At 38.8% G+C, this 18,531-nt stretch overlaps 1 protein-coding gene across 1 annotated transcript in view; it reads left to right on the top strand.

Annotated features, from left to right (window-relative positions):
• LOC124153638 (dynein axonemal heavy chain 10) overlaps positions 1 to 18,531 on the top strand; it is a 208,524-nt gene that overhangs the window by 178,420 nt on the left and 11,573 nt on the right. Inside the window, exons 63-70 of the mRNA XM_046526934.1 lie at positions 4,610 to 4,779; positions 5,227 to 5,430; positions 7,639 to 7,912; positions 14,567 to 14,730; positions 15,225 to 15,317; positions 16,308 to 16,486; positions 16,581 to 16,740; positions 16,832 to 17,033. Of these exons, the coding sequence (XP_046382890.1) occupies positions 4,610 to 4,779; positions 5,227 to 5,430; positions 7,639 to 7,912; positions 14,567 to 14,730; positions 15,225 to 15,317; positions 16,308 to 16,486; positions 16,581 to 16,740; positions 16,832 to 17,033 (1,446 nt within the window). The remainder of the gene's footprint in view (positions 1 to 4,609; positions 4,780 to 5,226; positions 5,431 to 7,638; positions 7,913 to 14,566; positions 14,731 to 15,224; positions 15,318 to 16,307; positions 16,487 to 16,580; positions 16,741 to 16,831; positions 17,034 to 18,531) is intronic.

The following is an 18,531-nucleotide window of genomic DNA, read 5'->3' as shown; positions in this document are numbered from 1 at the left end:
GCTATTTTAGAAAATTACAATCACCCATCCACTGAATTATTTACTTACAGAAATTAATTTTACATATTGATATATGTCACAGTAATGATGTATTTTATTATCTCTCATGTAATTTACAAACTTAAAAATGGAAGGTGAAAGGTCCTTATTAGCAGTATAGCCTTGCCTCTTTCCATCTAAATCTGTCCCTGGAAGTAGGTGATGTAATGGAAGATCTCCATGGCTGTAGGTTACTCTTGTCTTACTATTTTCATGCATCTGTTTAGGCTGACAACTGATGACATTGTGATGTTATCAACTAACCTCCTATGGGTGACATTTACTAGGAGACGGAAGTGGCACAGGAAATCAACACCTTTGATAGGCTGTGATATACAGGGGCGCAGCTAGGAATTAAGGCTGGGCTAAAATTTAGGTGCAACTAATACCGGGGTGTGTGGGGGTATGGAATACCCACTAGGATAAGCGGTAGGTGCGAGATTAATAAATTGCTGAATTTTTAGATAAATGGTTCAGAATGGTGAGTTTTACGGCTTTCTGAAGCATATTTAATTAATCATTACTCTATTCTATTAGTAATGTTAATCCAATTAAGTAAAATGGATTAAACTGTAAAATTTTTCTGAGCTCTGGGGGGGTTTTATCCCCCAAAACCCACCCCTCGCTGCACCACTGGCGGTATATCAGCCACAGTGAATTTCCATAGGATTTTTGGCATATGTCAAGGGAAAGGGCGAGAGTACATGTCACATAAAAGTCAATTGGTGTGTCATGGATTGCAAAGAGTTGAAGGACTGCCTTAAGCCGCTGTTCATGCAATCAAGCTATGGGTTAAACACAAATGTTTTGGTATTGACGCGGAATTTCGTACTGGATAAGGTGTCAAAAAAGGTGGTCTTAAGAGCCAGTGCCGTGACCTGCCACCATCAATCACTGCCCGCATCATAGGAGCAGGTAGGAATACACTTGGCAGCCATGTTCCCACGACAGTGGTAGTGGTAGCACATCGTTGTTGAGTCTCTAGTAGAGGAATTAGGGGACTAGTAAATGAGTGGCAGCTACATTCACTGGTTCCACAAACATGGTTTTCAGCGGGGTCGTAAACATGGTTTTTGGTTTGTATAGAGAGTAGGCAGGCAGGAGTGACAGGCTTTTTATCTTCTTTATTAGCACATTCAAAATCTAATGCTGAGAGATGGCTACAACTAAGGGTGACCAAGCTACTTTCATTAATTAATCCACCATGGAGGTGTGGTTTGCCAGGCTTGTCAACTCCGGCAAAATAGACAAAATTGCATGCACATGGCATGGTAAGCTGCTCAGCCAAATGGTCCACAGCAGGGTTGGGAACTGTATTGCCAGCAAAAGATTGTAGATGCTGTAGGCGACCATCTATTGTCACCAATTTCCTTACTCCCAAGAAACTGCTTAATCCTCTGCACCGCAGAAACCGACAACCAACCTCTTGCAACTGCTTATATGTACATGTCAGCTGATGGATGGTTCATGAATGCATCCTTGACCTTTTGGGCATAACTAGTGTTGATGTTTCCCTCCCTTAACTCAGAATCTGTCCGTGTCTCTGTTATCCTGGCCAAATGAAATTGCCTACCAACTTGGTGAACCATCAGCACCTCTGGAGAAAATGGTGGCACCCACGTGGTGACTCAGGGAGTTGAGTCCACTCTCTCCGTCTCTCTTTTATTTCAAATATGTATTAATTTAAGAGGGTTGAGCACATTAAATACGGTTGGCAGGCAAACATTACGCTCAAGCATAAGAAAGAATACTGATCGCAAGCAGCACACAGTAAGGATCATTTCCGGACCACTGATGTGTGGGTTGCTTATGTTGGTGATAAAGGGATTTTAAGTAAATAACCAATGTGAATTTAAGTCCACAACTGATTTATTTGCCATCAGAAGAGACACTCGAATTCTACGGAAACATGACATCTGAAAGTGGCAGAGATTCAGTTTACAAGTGGTTGGTGTGGTGAGGTTTTCTAGTTTACTGGTCTTTCGTCTTCGTGCCTTTCCTTTTTCTACTTTCCTCGCCTGCTTGTCTTGCACTTCTTTGTTCAACTTCCCCTCCATCCCAGCAGGGGCGCAGCTAAACATTAAGGCTGGGAGAGTTTAGGTGCAACTAATGCCGGGGTGTGTGGGGGTATGGAATACCCACCAGTATAAGCGGTAAGTGCGAGATTAATAAATTGCAGAATTTTGAGACAAATGGTTCAAAATGGTGAGTTTTATGGCTTTTTGAGGGATATTTTATTAGTAATATCAATCCAATTAAGTAAAATGGATTATATTTCTCTGATTTCTGGGGGGGTTTAACCCCCAAAACTCTCCCCTCGCTGCGCCACTGAATCCAGGCGCAGCTAGAAATTTGCTTGGGAGGTATGCAGGTTGCCTATGCTGATATTTTGATGTCAATTCGCATTCATAGAGAAACCACAAATTTCATTATATAAAGAGTATATTTTGTTTGCATATTGATGAAAGTTAATTTCATCTTTGGTCCTTGGCGGAAATAATGAAATGTAAACGTATCAAAAAAATGAGGCATCAGGATAGGTGCCCCTGTCATCTCAGCAGGTATGTTGTGGGTAGTCTCCACAAAGGGAAATATTCGAGGGGGCTGAAACTCCCAAAGCCTTCTTCAGGCTGTATATATCCACTCACCTTTTCTATTCTCTGCCATGCCAATATCTTGAATTCCTCAGGGCTTTTCTCATTCTTTTTTCCTCTGCGTTCAATTTTTTGTACATTGGAGGGCTACATTCAGAACAGACTTCTTTTATTTACTTTTATGTTATGATCCTCTCAGTAGCTCTCTTATCTTTATATGCACCACCTTTGCCAAAGCAAATATATCCTTGATATCTTTTTGCGGAGTCAATTTTCCTATAGTTTGCTGTCCAGGTAGTTGGCACTCCACCTACTGCAGTTTTTGACTATCTACTTTTATCTTGAGGCTCACTTTCCTTTCCCACAATGCTTTGCATACCTCATGAAATTGGTCTCCTCAAGGTTTATAAGGTTTCTAATTTATTGCACCACTTTACTAATGCATCCTCCACTTCCTGTAGCCCTCTCCCGAGCAGGCTAATCATGACCTGATCATCTATTAACCTCATTGATTTAAGCATCATTCCCTAGTGTTGATTGGCGGCACATATTTTCCCTTCATTTTTGCCCTGCTCTGCCAAAGAGTGCTTGGCAATCCCAAGCTGGGGTGGGAAGGGGGCTCAGCAAAGAGGCCCATGACTTCAAATCTGTAACCCCTCGGGTTGATCTTTTCATAGCAATCTCAGCTCAGAAATCTATTCTTGTTTGTATTCATGGAAGTAGGTTATCACCAACCATATGTGTTGATTGGAAGATGAATACTTGATGTATTTTAAAAGTACATGAATGGATCTTATTCATCGGATTTCAGAAGGTACCTTTTGCTAATCTAAATATTTGATGCATGAACCGACTCTCACTTAATATGGGCTGGATTCAGCGTGACTTGGGTTATTACAATTCATACACTACCTTTACAATGTATATATTTCTGATAGTTATTGATGCCAATTGCTCAAAAATTTCGAAGAGGGATATGCTCTGTGTGAGCTGATAGTAGATATCAGTGCCTTGTTACATGAGTGTAGGACTTCCACTACCTAAAGCATTGAAGCTATAACCTCTTTGCTATGTCGAGTCTGTAAATGAGAGTGGTGACATGCAAGGAACTAACTCTACAATACTATTTTGTCTTCCTGGGTTCTTGTACTTTGAAATATTAGTAAGTGTCACGTATTTAGTAGTACTGCAGACTCCCAATTATCCGGATCGCAGATTATCCGTGCATGATTTTCTCTCTCGTCCATTTTTTTCTGCGATCTTTATTAAAAAAATAAAATCGGATGCAAATCGGGAATTCCGCATTAATGCTAGGATATGCCGAGCTTATTATATCTGTCAGAATCTCATTCGTTAAACGGAAGTGATCGCGCGCTAGCTGCATTCACATGAGTACTATGTTTCTGTTTTCCAAGCTTCGCAGTGAGCGACTGCGCTCCGTGATCATGGAAACATGTCCCGCAGCAGTTGCAACCCGGGCGATTAGAGCGAGATACGACTACGCGGCGTGATGCCTGACAGTGTAGTTTCCAACGTCGATCAGCGGTTTTAAAACATTCCTGGAAACCACTTTCCTGTATCCGTGATCACGCAGCCACGGATGTGTGGTTTTGGAAACCATGCCTTACATGGAGCATTAATAATATGAGTACAACCATGTTATCACCGCTAAAAAGATCGCGAACTGGCAAAGAAATCTCTCATTGAGTCCGGGAAGCACTCTAAAATAAAGAATAACTGCATAAATAATAATATATTGTTTGTTTTACGTAAATTATGAGCATTGCAAGACATTTAAGTGAGTTTGGGTTATCCGTGTTTTCAGATTATTCGTGCTGTCCCTCCCCATCATTAGCCCGTATAAACGGGAGTGTACTGTTGTTGGACACAAATTTATTGTAATAATTAGATTTCATGTTTGAAATACTATGTGTGTTTTCTCTGACATAATTAAGGTAAAATTAATCAATTTTCAGCTGGTGGAGGTAGGAAGTATGTTATTCTTGGGGATAAAGAAGTTGATTATGATTCCAATTTTCGCCTTTATTTGAATACTAAGCTGTCAAACCCACGGTTCAGCCCAAAGACGTATGCCAAGGCGGCTGTTATTAATTACACAGTCACTTCTTCTGGTTTGGAAGATCAGGTATGTCTTAACTGAAGAAAGTTTAAGAAAGTGATTTAGTTAAATGGCCATTGGTTTTAATATCAGCTCTTCCGGGGTGACTATTGCATTAATAAATCAGAAATTAGAGCATGGAGTTTTTTTGCAGTCTCTAATAATGTGCGATTGTTCTTAGTTTGTAATTTGAAAATGCTTTTTGAAACAACTGTATATTAGTTTTATATTCTGAAATAATGGAATGGATTAAATGCATTAATACTTGTTAACTCTAGGTTGGTTGAATTCTTCAACTAAAAATATATGCATCAAAAATTGGTAGCATCCCATTACATATATGCATATCATAAGTTAAAAATCACTTACTTATCATTGAGCCATGAAGTCTAGCATTAAATACAATAGCGAGTAAGGTATGCCACATGTTAACTATTTTGCTGTTGATAGCTTGCAATGTTTTGTTTCTTTTAGATTCTTGCCGTTGTTGTCAGAAATGAGCGGCCTGATTTAGAAGAACAGAGGGAGAATTTAATCAGTGAAACAAGTGAAAATAAAAAGCTTCTAAAGCAGCTGGAAGATATGCTCTTAAGAGAATTATCCACATCCACAGGGAATATGTTGGACAATGTGGAGTTGATTTCCACTCTTGATGAAACGAAGACAAAGGCGACAGAGGTAATTGATTTCATCATTCTTAGGTTAGCACAATAGTCTAGTTTGTGCCCTCTCTATTTTAACTATGAAAAATGCATTCGAATCTTATCAGTCACCATATGAGAATAAGGTTTGTCATATTTCCTTATGCTTATTGATGGTGACGTGTGGTGTATCTCATAAAGGCTTAGTGAGCTTTGAAGCATGGCTAAGGATGACAAAAAATGGAAGGAAATTTTGAAATTCATTAGAAAAACCATTGAAGTAAGAGTTTTTTCAGGTCATGTGGATGGTGTGAGTGGGTGGATGAGGAGTAAAATAAAATGGAATTGTTTTAAAATCAAGTGATGACCCAGAAAACAAAGTAATTGATAAAAATATACTCAAATAAGCACAAAAAAACATTTTCACGTCATTGTACAGATCTTTTTGGTGGTGACAATTTACCTCAGTTCGGGGTCATCGGCTGCTTTAGGATCCAACAGAGTAGAATGCCTGTTCCTTTCCTTATCCACTGGTTGTGACTCTGCAACACATCGGAAGCCCTTTTTAGTGGTAAACTTACTCTCTCAGCAGTTTTTTATACATGAATTTATTGTGCAAGGTGCATTTTTTTTAAGTAAACACCGTTTTGCAATGTATAATAACCAGTAAATTTATTGTAATAATTGTATTTGTACATAAAAGCCCACGCTTAAATACTTTTCCAAATCTACTGACATAAGGGGATATGGTTGGCCCTCTCGGTTGTTGGGTTCCATCTCTTTGTTTTCTGAACATTTTGAAAATTTTAGCTGGGTTGTGTATTACATATTTGCAAAAATACTGACAGTGCAGAACGTGGTGGTTGTTGTGGAATTTTAAAATACAAAGGGGAACCCAAAAATACTGGGAATTACGCAATAACTTTTTTATTAATCAATATTCTCCCAACAACTTTTATCACCTTCAAGTAACCCCCATTAACTACTACACATTTATCTAATCGTTTTTTCCACTGTTCGAAACAATTTTTAAATTCACTTAAATCAATGTTCTTTAGGCCGTCCAGCAATTTTTGTTTCACCTCTTCTACATTTCCAAAACGTTTTCATGTCCCTTTTCAGTCTAGGAAATAAAAAGAAGTCACAGGGGGCAAGAGCTGGTGAATAGGGGGGGGGGTGAACAATTGGCATGAAACCATTTCTTTGTCAAAACTCACTTCACAGACAGGTGTGGGGGGGGGGGTGTACTGTCGTGGTGGAAGAACCTAATACCTTTGCGCCAAAGATCTGCCCTTTTTTTCTGGATATTTTCCCTTAACCTCTGCAAAACCTCCAAATAGAACTGCTGGTTTTTCGTCTGGCCCGGAGGAACAAATTCCGCGTGCACAACACCTCTGCAGTTGAAGAAGCAAATGAGCATCGTCTTGATGTTCGACTTCACTGGGCGTGCTTTTGTTAGGTGGGGGGAGTTGCCTGTCTTCCATTGACTTGATTGCTGCTTGGTTTCTGGGTCGTATCCGTAGCACCATGATTCATCACCAGTAATCACTTTATCAAAAAAATTTGGTTCCTCTTTCTGATCTTGCAGCTCCAGACAGACCTGAAGTTGACGTTCCTTTTGGTCGTCAGTGAGAAGGGGAGAGGCAAGTTTGGCTGCAACCCTTCTCATTATTAATTCATCAGATAAAATCCTTACTCAATGGTTAGGCGATGGTCTTCATGAACGAGGGAGTTAATTTTCACAACATTGTCATCCGTTCTTTATGTTGACGGGTGCTCGAACAAGGATGCTCATCAATCGACACCTCTCCAGTCTTGAAACGCAAAAACCAGTTGTAGACACGTGTTTTACTCAGGGCACTATCCCCATTAGCAGTTTTCAGCATCAGTAGAGTTTCTGCAGGAGTTTTCCCCAACAAAAAACAAAACTTCACAGCTGCGTGTTGCTCCCGGCAGTGAACCATTACATGTTTTCTTGCTAAAATGGAAAAAGTTGGTAACCGAAAAAAATCGCACAGACAAAGTGATGCACTCAGAGCGACCAGTATTCGCACACTGACTCAGGAAATGTCAAGGCTTAGAACCCTTCACTGGAAGAGCCGATCCCTCACTCAGCCGCCCCCCCACCATGCTTTTCCTGTTACTTTTGGGTCCCCCCTTGTACCATATTGATTGAAATAATCATGGATCTGGTAAAAATAATCCTGGTAGTCTAATCTTGAATTTATTATTTCTTGGATCTTAGGTCTTTGAAAAATTAGAACTTGCCGAGGCCACAGCTAAAGATATAGATAAGCTCCGTGATCAGTATCGCTCAGTTGCCACTAGAGGTGCCATTCTGTTTTTCGTCCTATCTGAACTGGCCTCTGTGAATGCCATGTACCAATATTCATTGGATGCGTACGTTGAAGTGTTTGTCCATTCTGTAAAAAAGGCACTTCCAGATACTGTCCTAGCAAATCGTCTTGAGAACATACTGGATACCGTCACCAATCAAGTTTATGAATATGGATGCACAGGTTTGTTGCATTTACCTATTATAATTATATGCACAATGAAGAAGGTTCTGTTGATAGATTCACGGCCTTTTCTATTCCAATGTAGATGAAGCACTCCATTTTTATCTTTTCCTGTAAATAAAAAAAAAACTGTTCTGCTTTCATGGATGACATCTCAAGTTAAATTCCACAATCTGTCATGCAATTTCTGACAAAAGTGACTGATAAAGGTAGTTCTTTTTTCTGATGATCAATCCTCAATCAAAACTAAATGAATAGTAAATAAATACAAAAAACTAAATAAATACAGTGAATGAAAACATTAAGCTTGGTGCAAAACTTGTGGGTGATTTTGAACCTAGTAGTTTTTTTAACTACATATAATACGTTAAGTTGTTGATGAAGGCTGTGATGTTAGAAATGAAAGCTAATGGAAAGTGAAGTTATTTTGTTTACTGAAGTGGCCAGGTCTTAAAATTGCATGTCTTGGTGCATGACTGATTACATAATTTGATTGGCCCTTCGGCACAACTGGTGCATTAAAAAACCCAGAGGCACTCAAGCATGTAAATTAATGTTTGTATTAGAGATGGGTCGAATAGCAGATTTCTCAAACCCGAATATCGAATTTGAATATTAAATGATCATTGCTCGAATATTCAAATACCTCGAATACTAGAATTGAGCGAAGCATATTAAACATATGTTTTTTCTTCTATTTCCCTTGATGAATGTATAAATAAAAAGGTATACAGTGGAATCTCAATCTATTATTTTTCAGAGGGACGAAAAAAATGATGAATGCGGGAATGTTTGACTAGGTTGCCTATGCAGCAGGAAACTCAGGATTTTGACGAGTAATTGAGATTTCCTTTAAAGGATTCAAACCAGAATTTAGCTGATTAATGGAATATTTTAATTTTATGGAAACAATTTGGGCGTATAGTTGATTCAACTAACATCTCATTCAAATATCCTAAGGGGGGACACCACCTCGTGAAAAAATGATTGCATGCCATCTCGGCTTTTCCACTGCTACGATGGATTTCTGTCTGATGTATGTATTCTTATCTACCAAATGCCATTTCAGCGGCATGCTGATCTGATACTTGGCTTCATCCAACTTCGTATTTTCAACAGGTAACTCGCTTTACCCTCACTCCTACCGTCAAGTGCTAGTGGACAATCGGAGGCGTTTTGCAAAATACACGCGCTTCTCCACCGGATTTTCTTCAATTATTTTCAGTCCATCTTTGGAAGTTCTCATGAGATAAGCAGATGAATTCGAATTGCTAGCAGGGAGAAACCAAATATCTTGAGAAAATATCCCTTCGTCTGTGAATGTGGCAATAGAGATTTATAGCATAACTCGTAAATTGTAACTTGATGTATGTTTTCGAAAAAAAATACTGCATCAACTTCCGAGAAGCTCAGTTGCGAGAATATCGAGTTTCGCCTGAAGTCTCCGCCATATTTTGACATTTATTTCCTCACGTAAAATGCTCGAATTAAGTCAGAAATGCATCGTGTTTGGTCTTAATCTTTTTGAAATTACGTGCACATTACTAATATTTCAATCCAATGCAGGTGTAATATCAATTGACGAAAGTCATTGTTAGACACCTTTTGTGCTAATAGATGACTCATTCAGCGGTTGACCTCCAAAAATGGGGAACTTCGAAGCAAGTAGGCAGAAAAAGGTCAGTGGGGGAGAAAGAAGGAAGGGTGAAACACGATTCTATTACTCTCCTGTTACTTGATATTTCCTTTTGAAGCTTTTGATTTATGGTCTTCGTAATACAAACCCTACGCGAGCTGGGGCCTTTTGTTTGATTTCGGAGAGGAGGAAAGCGTCGGAGGAGGGGCCAAGGGCTGATGGATGGAGGGGATAGCGAATTTTGGGAATTGTGCAACGTAGTTACTATCCCACGGCACTGAGGTTCTCCTGGTGGGGGAATCAGGGATTTTCGGATTTTTTCACCCGATCATTTTCGGTTCTCCACATCGAACTCTTTTCACCGCTCCGAGTCAACTACCAACGATGTGCGTGCGATGGTGTATGGCGCGAAATTCAAAGTATTCGAGGTATTCGAGACGGTACCTTAAGCATAACTATTCGAGACCTCGAATACTTTCTAGTATTCGAGGTATTCGAGTATTTGCGGATACTATTCGCACATCTCTAGTTTGTATAAATGTGTATAATTTCTTAAACTGTGGTAATATGTTAAATGATAAATAATGCTAAAGCTCGGCATGAAACAAGTAGCTTTCTATGCAGTCATATGCATGTGTCCAAGGTTGCATACACCAAGAATGAAATTTGCTAAAAAAATGATCTGCCTTCTCCAGGATTTGAACCTGGATCTCCCATTTGATGATTAGGTATGCTATCAGTAGTATCAGGTAGTTACAAATAAATAATGCCTTCCTCTCACTCTTTTTATTTCATATCAAGTACATTTGCATTGGTATTTTGTGATACACTTTTTTTCCTATTTAGTGATGTGATATGTGTGATGTACTAGACTTTTGACTACTATTCTGGACAACTATGTTGGTGTTTTTTATTATTTTTTTATTAGGGCTTATTGAAAAGCAAGGTCTCCAAATTTTTAAATGGAAAATCAATTTGTTCTCAACTTAAGTGCATCATTGGAAAGGCTGAGTTTTTAGCAGTTTTTCTACATCTTATGAACCTTGATGATCATTTATTTTTTGCATTCTTGTAACCAGCTTTTTAGTAGGGATGAGTCGATTCCAATTGTCGATTCTCAATTCCACCGATTCTCGGGAACGGAATCGGAATCGAGAATCAATCGCCTAAAGTCGATTCCGATTCCATCGATTCCAGGAAGATAAATGTTTTGAGCATAGACTATAAGTTTGGGGCATAGAGGCTGCCACACACCTAAGCGGCCGCGGTGTCAGCCTTGCCCGCGCAGAGGATACGCCCGGCACGCGGGTCCTGCGACGAACATGCCTAAGAGGCCTCGGAAATATGAAAATGTCTGCAAGAGTGGCATTATGAATCACATTCGGAGAATTCATCTGGATCACCAATTTTAAAGTATAATAGATCGAAATATATTTTTTTTAATTTCGAATGGTATTGGAAGTCTGATGATAATAAAAACGTGCAGAGAGCGAGTTTTCCTGTGAAAAAAGTTTCTTATAAATACGCGCTGAGAGCGGGTTTTTTATATAAGTAACTTTTTTTAGACTAACACGCGTCTGCGTCAATAATAAAACATTTAGACACATTCCCATTTGTATAGCCCAGTTTCATCAATACAACCCTTGAGAAAGTTGATACTTGCTTGGCATAAGCCGCCGCGGCCTCCGGGAGGACTCGACAGGTTGCCTACGGCCGCCACCGCACACCCGCCAGGCTGCTCTGGTATGTATGGACGCGATGAACGCTACATAATTGTTTAGCCACCGCGGCTACTGTTATTTTTAGGGATGGTCGGATCGGATACCTTGGACCCAAATATCTGCGGATATTGCCCTTCATCGGATACATCGGATCCAAAGTCGCGGAAGACATCGGATCTGGATCCGAAATTTTAAATAATAGCTTCAGTGAATGCAACGCCCCATCAGGGTGGAAAGAGTTCCGATTCCCTCCTCGAATGCGCCGTCGCATGCGATTCTTGTCCTACTCATGAACCGTTTTGTTTGAAAGCTCTCGCAGAGGTTTCGAGTAGAATTTCAGCCGTGGCCAGGATTTTCAGCCAGAAAATAAAAAAGGCAAAATACGACTGGCACATAGTGTGACCCTTCCCAAGAGATTGAACAATCATCGGGGGAATCTCAGCGCCGTAGGATAATAACCACGTCAAAAGTAACTACGTCGCGGATTTCAGAAAACCACCTTCAGCCGTCCATCAGCCCGTGCCTCTATTGTTGTTTTTTCGTATCCGAAATCAAACGGATCATAAATCATTGTCTTCTAAGGAAAATATCAAATCACACGAAAACAATTGAAGCGTGTTTCATCCCTACCTCGTCTCACCAACTGACCTTTTTTTGCCTACCTGCTTCAATTCTCCGTTTATTGACGAAAAATGCTAGGAGAGTGACTTCTGGGCCCGAAGATATCTTGATAGCTTCGACAATAAGATGACATGCACGAGATTTAAAAAAGAAATAGACCAAACGAGACGCATTCCTGATGATATTTCTGTTTATTTTTCAGCTCTAATTTAATGCCACTCAGTTTTCTATCTACAATTCTACAATTAGACTTTACTGATATGCAACATTGTCCAAACAGCACAATTTTCAAAGAAACAAGCGCAGCATTAACCCCTCAAACAATTAGAGATGGACTGGAAATGCCAACTACATATATCACGTAGTGCGCCCGGCTTCGCTTTGAAGGCGACGACGTCACTGAAGCAAAATCTGACTCCGAACCAAACCGTGTGTGTGCACTGTGGCGTAAATTATCGCGAAGATGTGCTAAATCCACCTCACCATACTGAAGCATTTTCGGGTGAAACACAAGTCCGTATGCGATGAGAAAGTAAAATTTGGGGGAAACGTGCGTGAGGAAAATTTGAATTCAGTCGATGGCAGGGGGGTAGCCAGGAATTTTGTGAAGGGGGGTCCAAAACCAGGGGGGGAAATTTTTAAACAACAGGGTACAAAGGAGAGGGTTTCAAACTAATTTTAACACCCTTCATAAAATATACAAGAATTGCCATGAGAAAAAATTCCCCTGGACCGGGAATCGAACCACGGACCTTTGGCTTTCCGTTTCTTCCGAAATTTTTTCTCATGGCAATTCTTGTATATTTCACCGCCGTTCACGCGGCAGGGTTTAGAAATATTACACACATACCGCTTTGCGCGGCTTTAGCGCAGGTTTGAGGCTCTCAACCGGTTGTGGCTTCTTGGAAGTCCTTTCTCCCTCGCGTTGCCATCCTTGATGGACCGCGAGGGCCTAACACCTAGTACCAAGAGCCTCGGTATAATTGCCATGAGAATTAAAGAACCTGGATAGCGTAGTGGTCTGCGCAGTGGCCCGGAAAGCCAAAGGTCCGTGGTTCGATTCCCGGTCCAGGGGAATTTTTTCTCATGGCAATTCTTGTATATTTCACCGCCGTTCACGCGGCAGGGTTTAGAAATATTACACACCCTTCATAAAAGAAAAAAAATCATTTTGCAAAGATATATTTTTCTTTCATTTTTCATTTTTGTAAATTCATGATTTTTAAATATTTTGCTTCCTTTTATGAAGGAAAGTAATTGTGTTTTTATAATTTGGGGGGTCCTCTCGCTACGCCACTGGTTAGTGGTTCATCCTAAGAGTTTTCCTATTTTCATTTCCAAACCCAAGCGTAACAGTTTAGGCCCTGAGTATGTAAAGATGTTTTTAAAAAACAACTTGAAAGCCCTTAAAATTATTTTTAATTTATAAAAATATTAAAATGTGTTTGAAAATCTAAAAATCATTCCATTGATTGTATGTACCCAGAATAAACTTGAATAATGACTTTGTTTAATGACAGGAATTTGAAAATGCCTTTGGATTCAAAAATATCCGATTCGAAAGATCTGGCTCCAAAAATCCTGGATCCGTCCATCCCTAGTAATTTTATTCCATTCAATTCTTAAATTGTAATGATAGCAATGCTACAGATAAATTAAAATCCCACCCGTTAGAAGGAATGAGAATCGATGGAATCGGAATCGAGAATCGGGAATCGATTTGAAGGAATCGGAATTGGAATCGGAATCGAAAAAAAAGTGGAATCGACTCATCCCTACTTTTTAGTACTGGCATCATACCACTCTCCAGTCATTTTGTGAAGCCACATTACAACTGCTTCTTCATTTGACTTGATTTTCTGTCCCCCATGGAGTTTTTTTGAAAGTAGAAAAAAGGTGGTAATAGCTTGGGGCAACTTTTGGGCTGGAAGGAGTGTACTGGATGATATTCCGACTGCATTCATTCGCTAGGGCAATCGTTTGATATGATACATGTTTTCCGCTTTTTCTTGTGTTCATCGGTGGGCTGCTTAAGGACCCTGCTTGTGGACACTTTTTTGTGGCCAAGGACCTCCAACACAATATTCTGCATGGAGATTCTGGACATTTTCCCACCCATCAGAAAAATCCGGGCACCATTTCCACGCGTTTTTTATGCCCATACACTTCTAACCATTCTCTTCCACTAACTGGTGACAAATTTCTATTGGCGAAACATTTTTTGCTTTCAAAAATCAAATGACTGAGCATAGTTTGCACCTGGGGGGCGAGCCGAGTGGGAGCTCCATCCTAAACCACTGCTACAACTGCATTTGAACTGAGCAACCTGAGGTCATGTGGGTGGTTCTCCACTTTGGCGAAGGAACTAAGGAATGCTGTGCTGTGGTCAAATTTTGCCTGGCCACTTGCATTTGGAAATGGCATCATTGGAGACCTTACTTTTCTATTCACCCTCGCATTTGCTGCATTTTCTTGCAAACCAATTGTATGCTAATAGATATCATATCATGTGGTTTATTCCTAATCAATCGTTTCTTCTCTTTTCCTCAATTAATCCACGTAAGTAGAATAGTTATGAGTATTTGAATTTATTTGAAAGTTAGGAAATGAAGTTAAGGAATATATTTTTCAACTTTTGTGATAAATTTTGAACTCCCTCAATCTCATTATTTTCAGGGCTCTTTGAGAAGCATAAGCTCCTGTTCTCCTTCCAAATTACTACGAAATTGGAAATTAACTTGGAGAATATCACCCCTCTGGATGTGGTTTTCTTTATCAAAGGAAATGTGTCCTTAGAACCTCCGTCCACTGAATGTCCTGATCCATTTATAACACAACAGGTAAATTAGTGCATCATTACAAGAAAAGTTGAGTTTATTTATTTTCCCCGTAGAGCAATCATATTTAATTGAATGTGTGAATGACAAATTTTGAATGGTATGTGTTTTTTCTTTTTGTGTTAAAATTTTGTTAATGATTTATTTGCACCAAGTTTGATCGTTAACCGTACATTGTAAGTGGGTACAACCAGAATTTATGCTGCTATCCTCAAGGAGGAAGAAGCTGTGCACCATTTGTATAGCCCTTTCTTGGAGATTTTGAAGGAAATATGTCGACAATATATGTACTCATTTTTGGTGTGGGTAGCTGATACCCTCCTTGTTACAACCCTTCAATGAAGTCATTATGAGGATATGGGTGAATTTCTGATTGCTTTCGAAATGCTGAAAAATTATTTTGCTATGTCATTCACTTTATTTCCATTTAATTACATATTTTAGGTCACACGTTTTTGTTAGCCATTATTATGACCTCATTAATTTTTTCAAAACAGGGTTGGAAAGACATTGTGAAGCTTTCTTCGGATTACAATAATTTCTCTTCTCTGGTTGAAGATATTCAAGACAATGTTGATGTATGGAAGGAGGTGAGTATTTAATGTAATTAATCTTATGTGATTGTAATTTATTTTCTTTTATTTTTTATTTTTTTGGTATTATTTTTTAATGGCTATTAACTCGGAAATCCAACTCAAGTAGCCTATTTCTTCTATTCAATCATGCATGGATTGTATTTGCAATTTGTTTTCTATGGGAAAATACAGCTTGTGACAGATTTCCACTTATTGTCCTGATAGAATTATCACAGTACAAAATCATTTCTTTCATACGTTCTATATTTTCTGAGAAGAATTCTATTCTCTTATCATGTACAGTAGAGCCTTGATTACTCCTTGCTCTGTTAACCATTATTGGATTAGATTATCTATTATTTCGCTGACCCCAAAATAAATCCCCTGACACTCTCTTACTCTCCTTATCCCATCCTCCACTATTCAACATATCCTCACCACAAAATAATTAATATTTCAATGGAATAGGCAAAAAAATATGCCAAAAGAGTGTGTTACAGAAACCATGGTGGAAATTGCTAATAAGGTTCTCATCGGTATTGATGATCATTGGCTTAAGTAGGGAATGGATAAAAATCCAACTGCTCAAATGTTAGGCATGAAAAACTGTTTGGCAGTGTGTTATTGAAACAAGCCTTAATTTTTCTGATTTGTATGACCTGCAATTATGTATTATGGTCAATTTTCTTCTCTTTGCTAGTTTTTTTGCTCGTTTTTATAGCATGGCCCTTATGGCCCTTTAATGTGAATACATATTATTCCCTTAAGATATGTGGATGTGACTCCAGAATTAAAGTAATAGATTTGGAATAGTTTCTGCATATATGATGGGCATTAAAGACATAAGATGAGTATGTTTGACCTTCATTAACTAAAATTATTTGTCAATAGTTTCAAAATTAAGATGAATAATCTGATGAAATTAATTTTCAATTATGTGATAATTTAATGTAATGGCAAATTATATATTTTATGTGTTTTAAATAAGATCCTTTTTCATTATAGTGGTCCAACTTGGATACTCCAGAGATTGCTGAACTTCCTCTTGATTATTCTACCCGTCTGAGTACATTTGAAATATTAATGTTACTTCGTTGTTTTCGAATTGATAGAATAATTAGGTCGATGACTAATTACATTTCTGACCTCATGGGGGAGAAATACATTACATCTCCTAGCATAAGGTATGTAGGATGAGTGTCTAGTCTCATTTTATTGAGTAGTATGTAATGTGTATTATATTATTTTAACTCTTTTTTGTTTGTGTGATGGCTACAGTTTTGATTCGATATACGAGCAAAGCTCACCACAAATGCCTGTGGTGTTTATTTTGAGTCCTGGCTCTGACCCAACCAGTGATCTGGCTAAATTAGCTGAGAGGTGGGGTAGTGGAGGTTCACGCTTCAAATATCTTTCTCTAGGCCAAGGACAAGAGAAGGTAAAGTGTCAGCCATTTTTTACAGCACTGAGTGAAAAAATGAGGATTTTTATAGGAAATTATGAATAAAGTCCATTTCTCTTTCATATAGGCTGCTTTATCGTATTTTGAGGTAGCTGTGGCCAGAGGACATTGGCTTCTGCTTCAGAACTGTCACCTTTTGTTATCTTTTCTACAAGTTCTGGAGAAGAAATTGGATGAGATGTCCAAGCCGCATCCTGACTTTAGGCTATGGTTGACTACTGACCCCACACCTGCATTTCCAATTGGTATCCTACAACGATCCCTGAAAGGCAAGTTGTCCAATACTTTTTCCTTGCACATTTTATTTTTAATTATTCATTGATGATTATTATTTATGATGATATATTCCTAAATTTTTATTGATATTAGCATGTCTATTATTTTTTAGACGTTTTACTTGCTTCTTAAGTGTTTTAAATAACTCAGGTTGTTTAAAATAATCATGCAATGCAGTTTCAGAAAAATGAGTTCTTTCCTTGTCAGAAACAATAAGCATGATATTCGCCCAGATACTGTCCATCATCTGATTTAGGTGTATTACTTATTTCATTCCATTCTGATCCCATATGAATTTAGAGGAGTAAGAAGTGGGATTGTGGGGCCTCTTCATTTACTTGAGCTGAATTATTTCAATCAATACCTCCACAAGCCCTCAACAATCGCCCACCGAATCAAATCTGTTTATCTAGGATCCCAACAATTTGCTCAGCTGGCAATAGCCGGAGCACAAACGCTCACCTCTGAAGCTTAGAGGATGGGGTGGTTTCCTATTATTTTTTTATTGCCTAAATCGAAAGATTATTACTCCTGAAGTATGGATTTCATGCTTTTAGATTTTTAAATGATGATATCTATTTTTCGCGATTAAATGAAAAGTGAAAATTTTCAAGCACACGAAAACACGACGGCAAAGTATGAACGATGGGAAAAGCCTGTGTGACGTCAGTCTGGTTCCCTCTCCACATTGTGAAGTGACCTTGGGGCAAGGCTTTAAGCGCTGATATGACGCAGGCTGCTAGCAGGTAGCAGAGTACCCTGCTAGCAGGCAGCGCTTGGCTTAAATAAGGATTATTAATACCTTATCAAACAAAGGAAACTTTCCAACCATTGGCAGTTTTAATAGGTGATTATTAAGAGATGTTTCCCTGAAGTCTGTGCTTCATGCATGCATTGGTCATCTCAGACGATGTAAAACTCCTATCTACTTGTATAGAAACTAGGTCCCTGTGACGTCACGTGGAGTGGCATTGCATGGGCACCAATCTGGCCTTTTTCAAATGCAGTTAAAATTGACCATTGCCATTTGTCTTTAACTGGGATTTCTAAAACCAAATAGTTTGTATATTATGAATACACTTATGGTGGGAAACTAATTGCAATCAATACCTTTCGTTTTCTTTGATGAAGGAAACTACCCTATTGGAGTTGAGTGTTTATGCTATGGCTACTGCCAGCTGAGCGTTTTCGTATTGTTGGGTTCCTAGATGAGCAGATTTAATTTGGAGGGTGATTTTTGAGCACTTGTGCAATGGATGTATCACAATGCACCAGATCGTCGTAATTAAACATTAAATCCTTTGTCCAGGAAATTGGTCAAACAAAATTTATTTCAATATTCTTTGGAGATAATGGTCGACAATATAGCAGCCATACCCATTGCATCCTAAGGCATTATATCTGGCTGTAGATAGCATTTTCAAATCAATTACTTCTACATTTAAGAAACTGTTGAAAATGTTGAGGTTTTGTTTAATGCAACAGCAAAGT

Source organism: Ischnura elegans, chromosome 2 (genome assembly GCF_921293095.1).
Source record: "Ischnura elegans chromosome 2, ioIscEleg1.1, whole genome shotgun sequence".
Lineage (NCBI taxonomy): Eukaryota > Metazoa > Arthropoda > Insecta > Odonata > Coenagrionidae > Ischnura > Ischnura elegans.
Note: the sequence above shows the minus strand (reverse complement) of the source record. Positions and strands in the feature narration are given on the sequence as shown.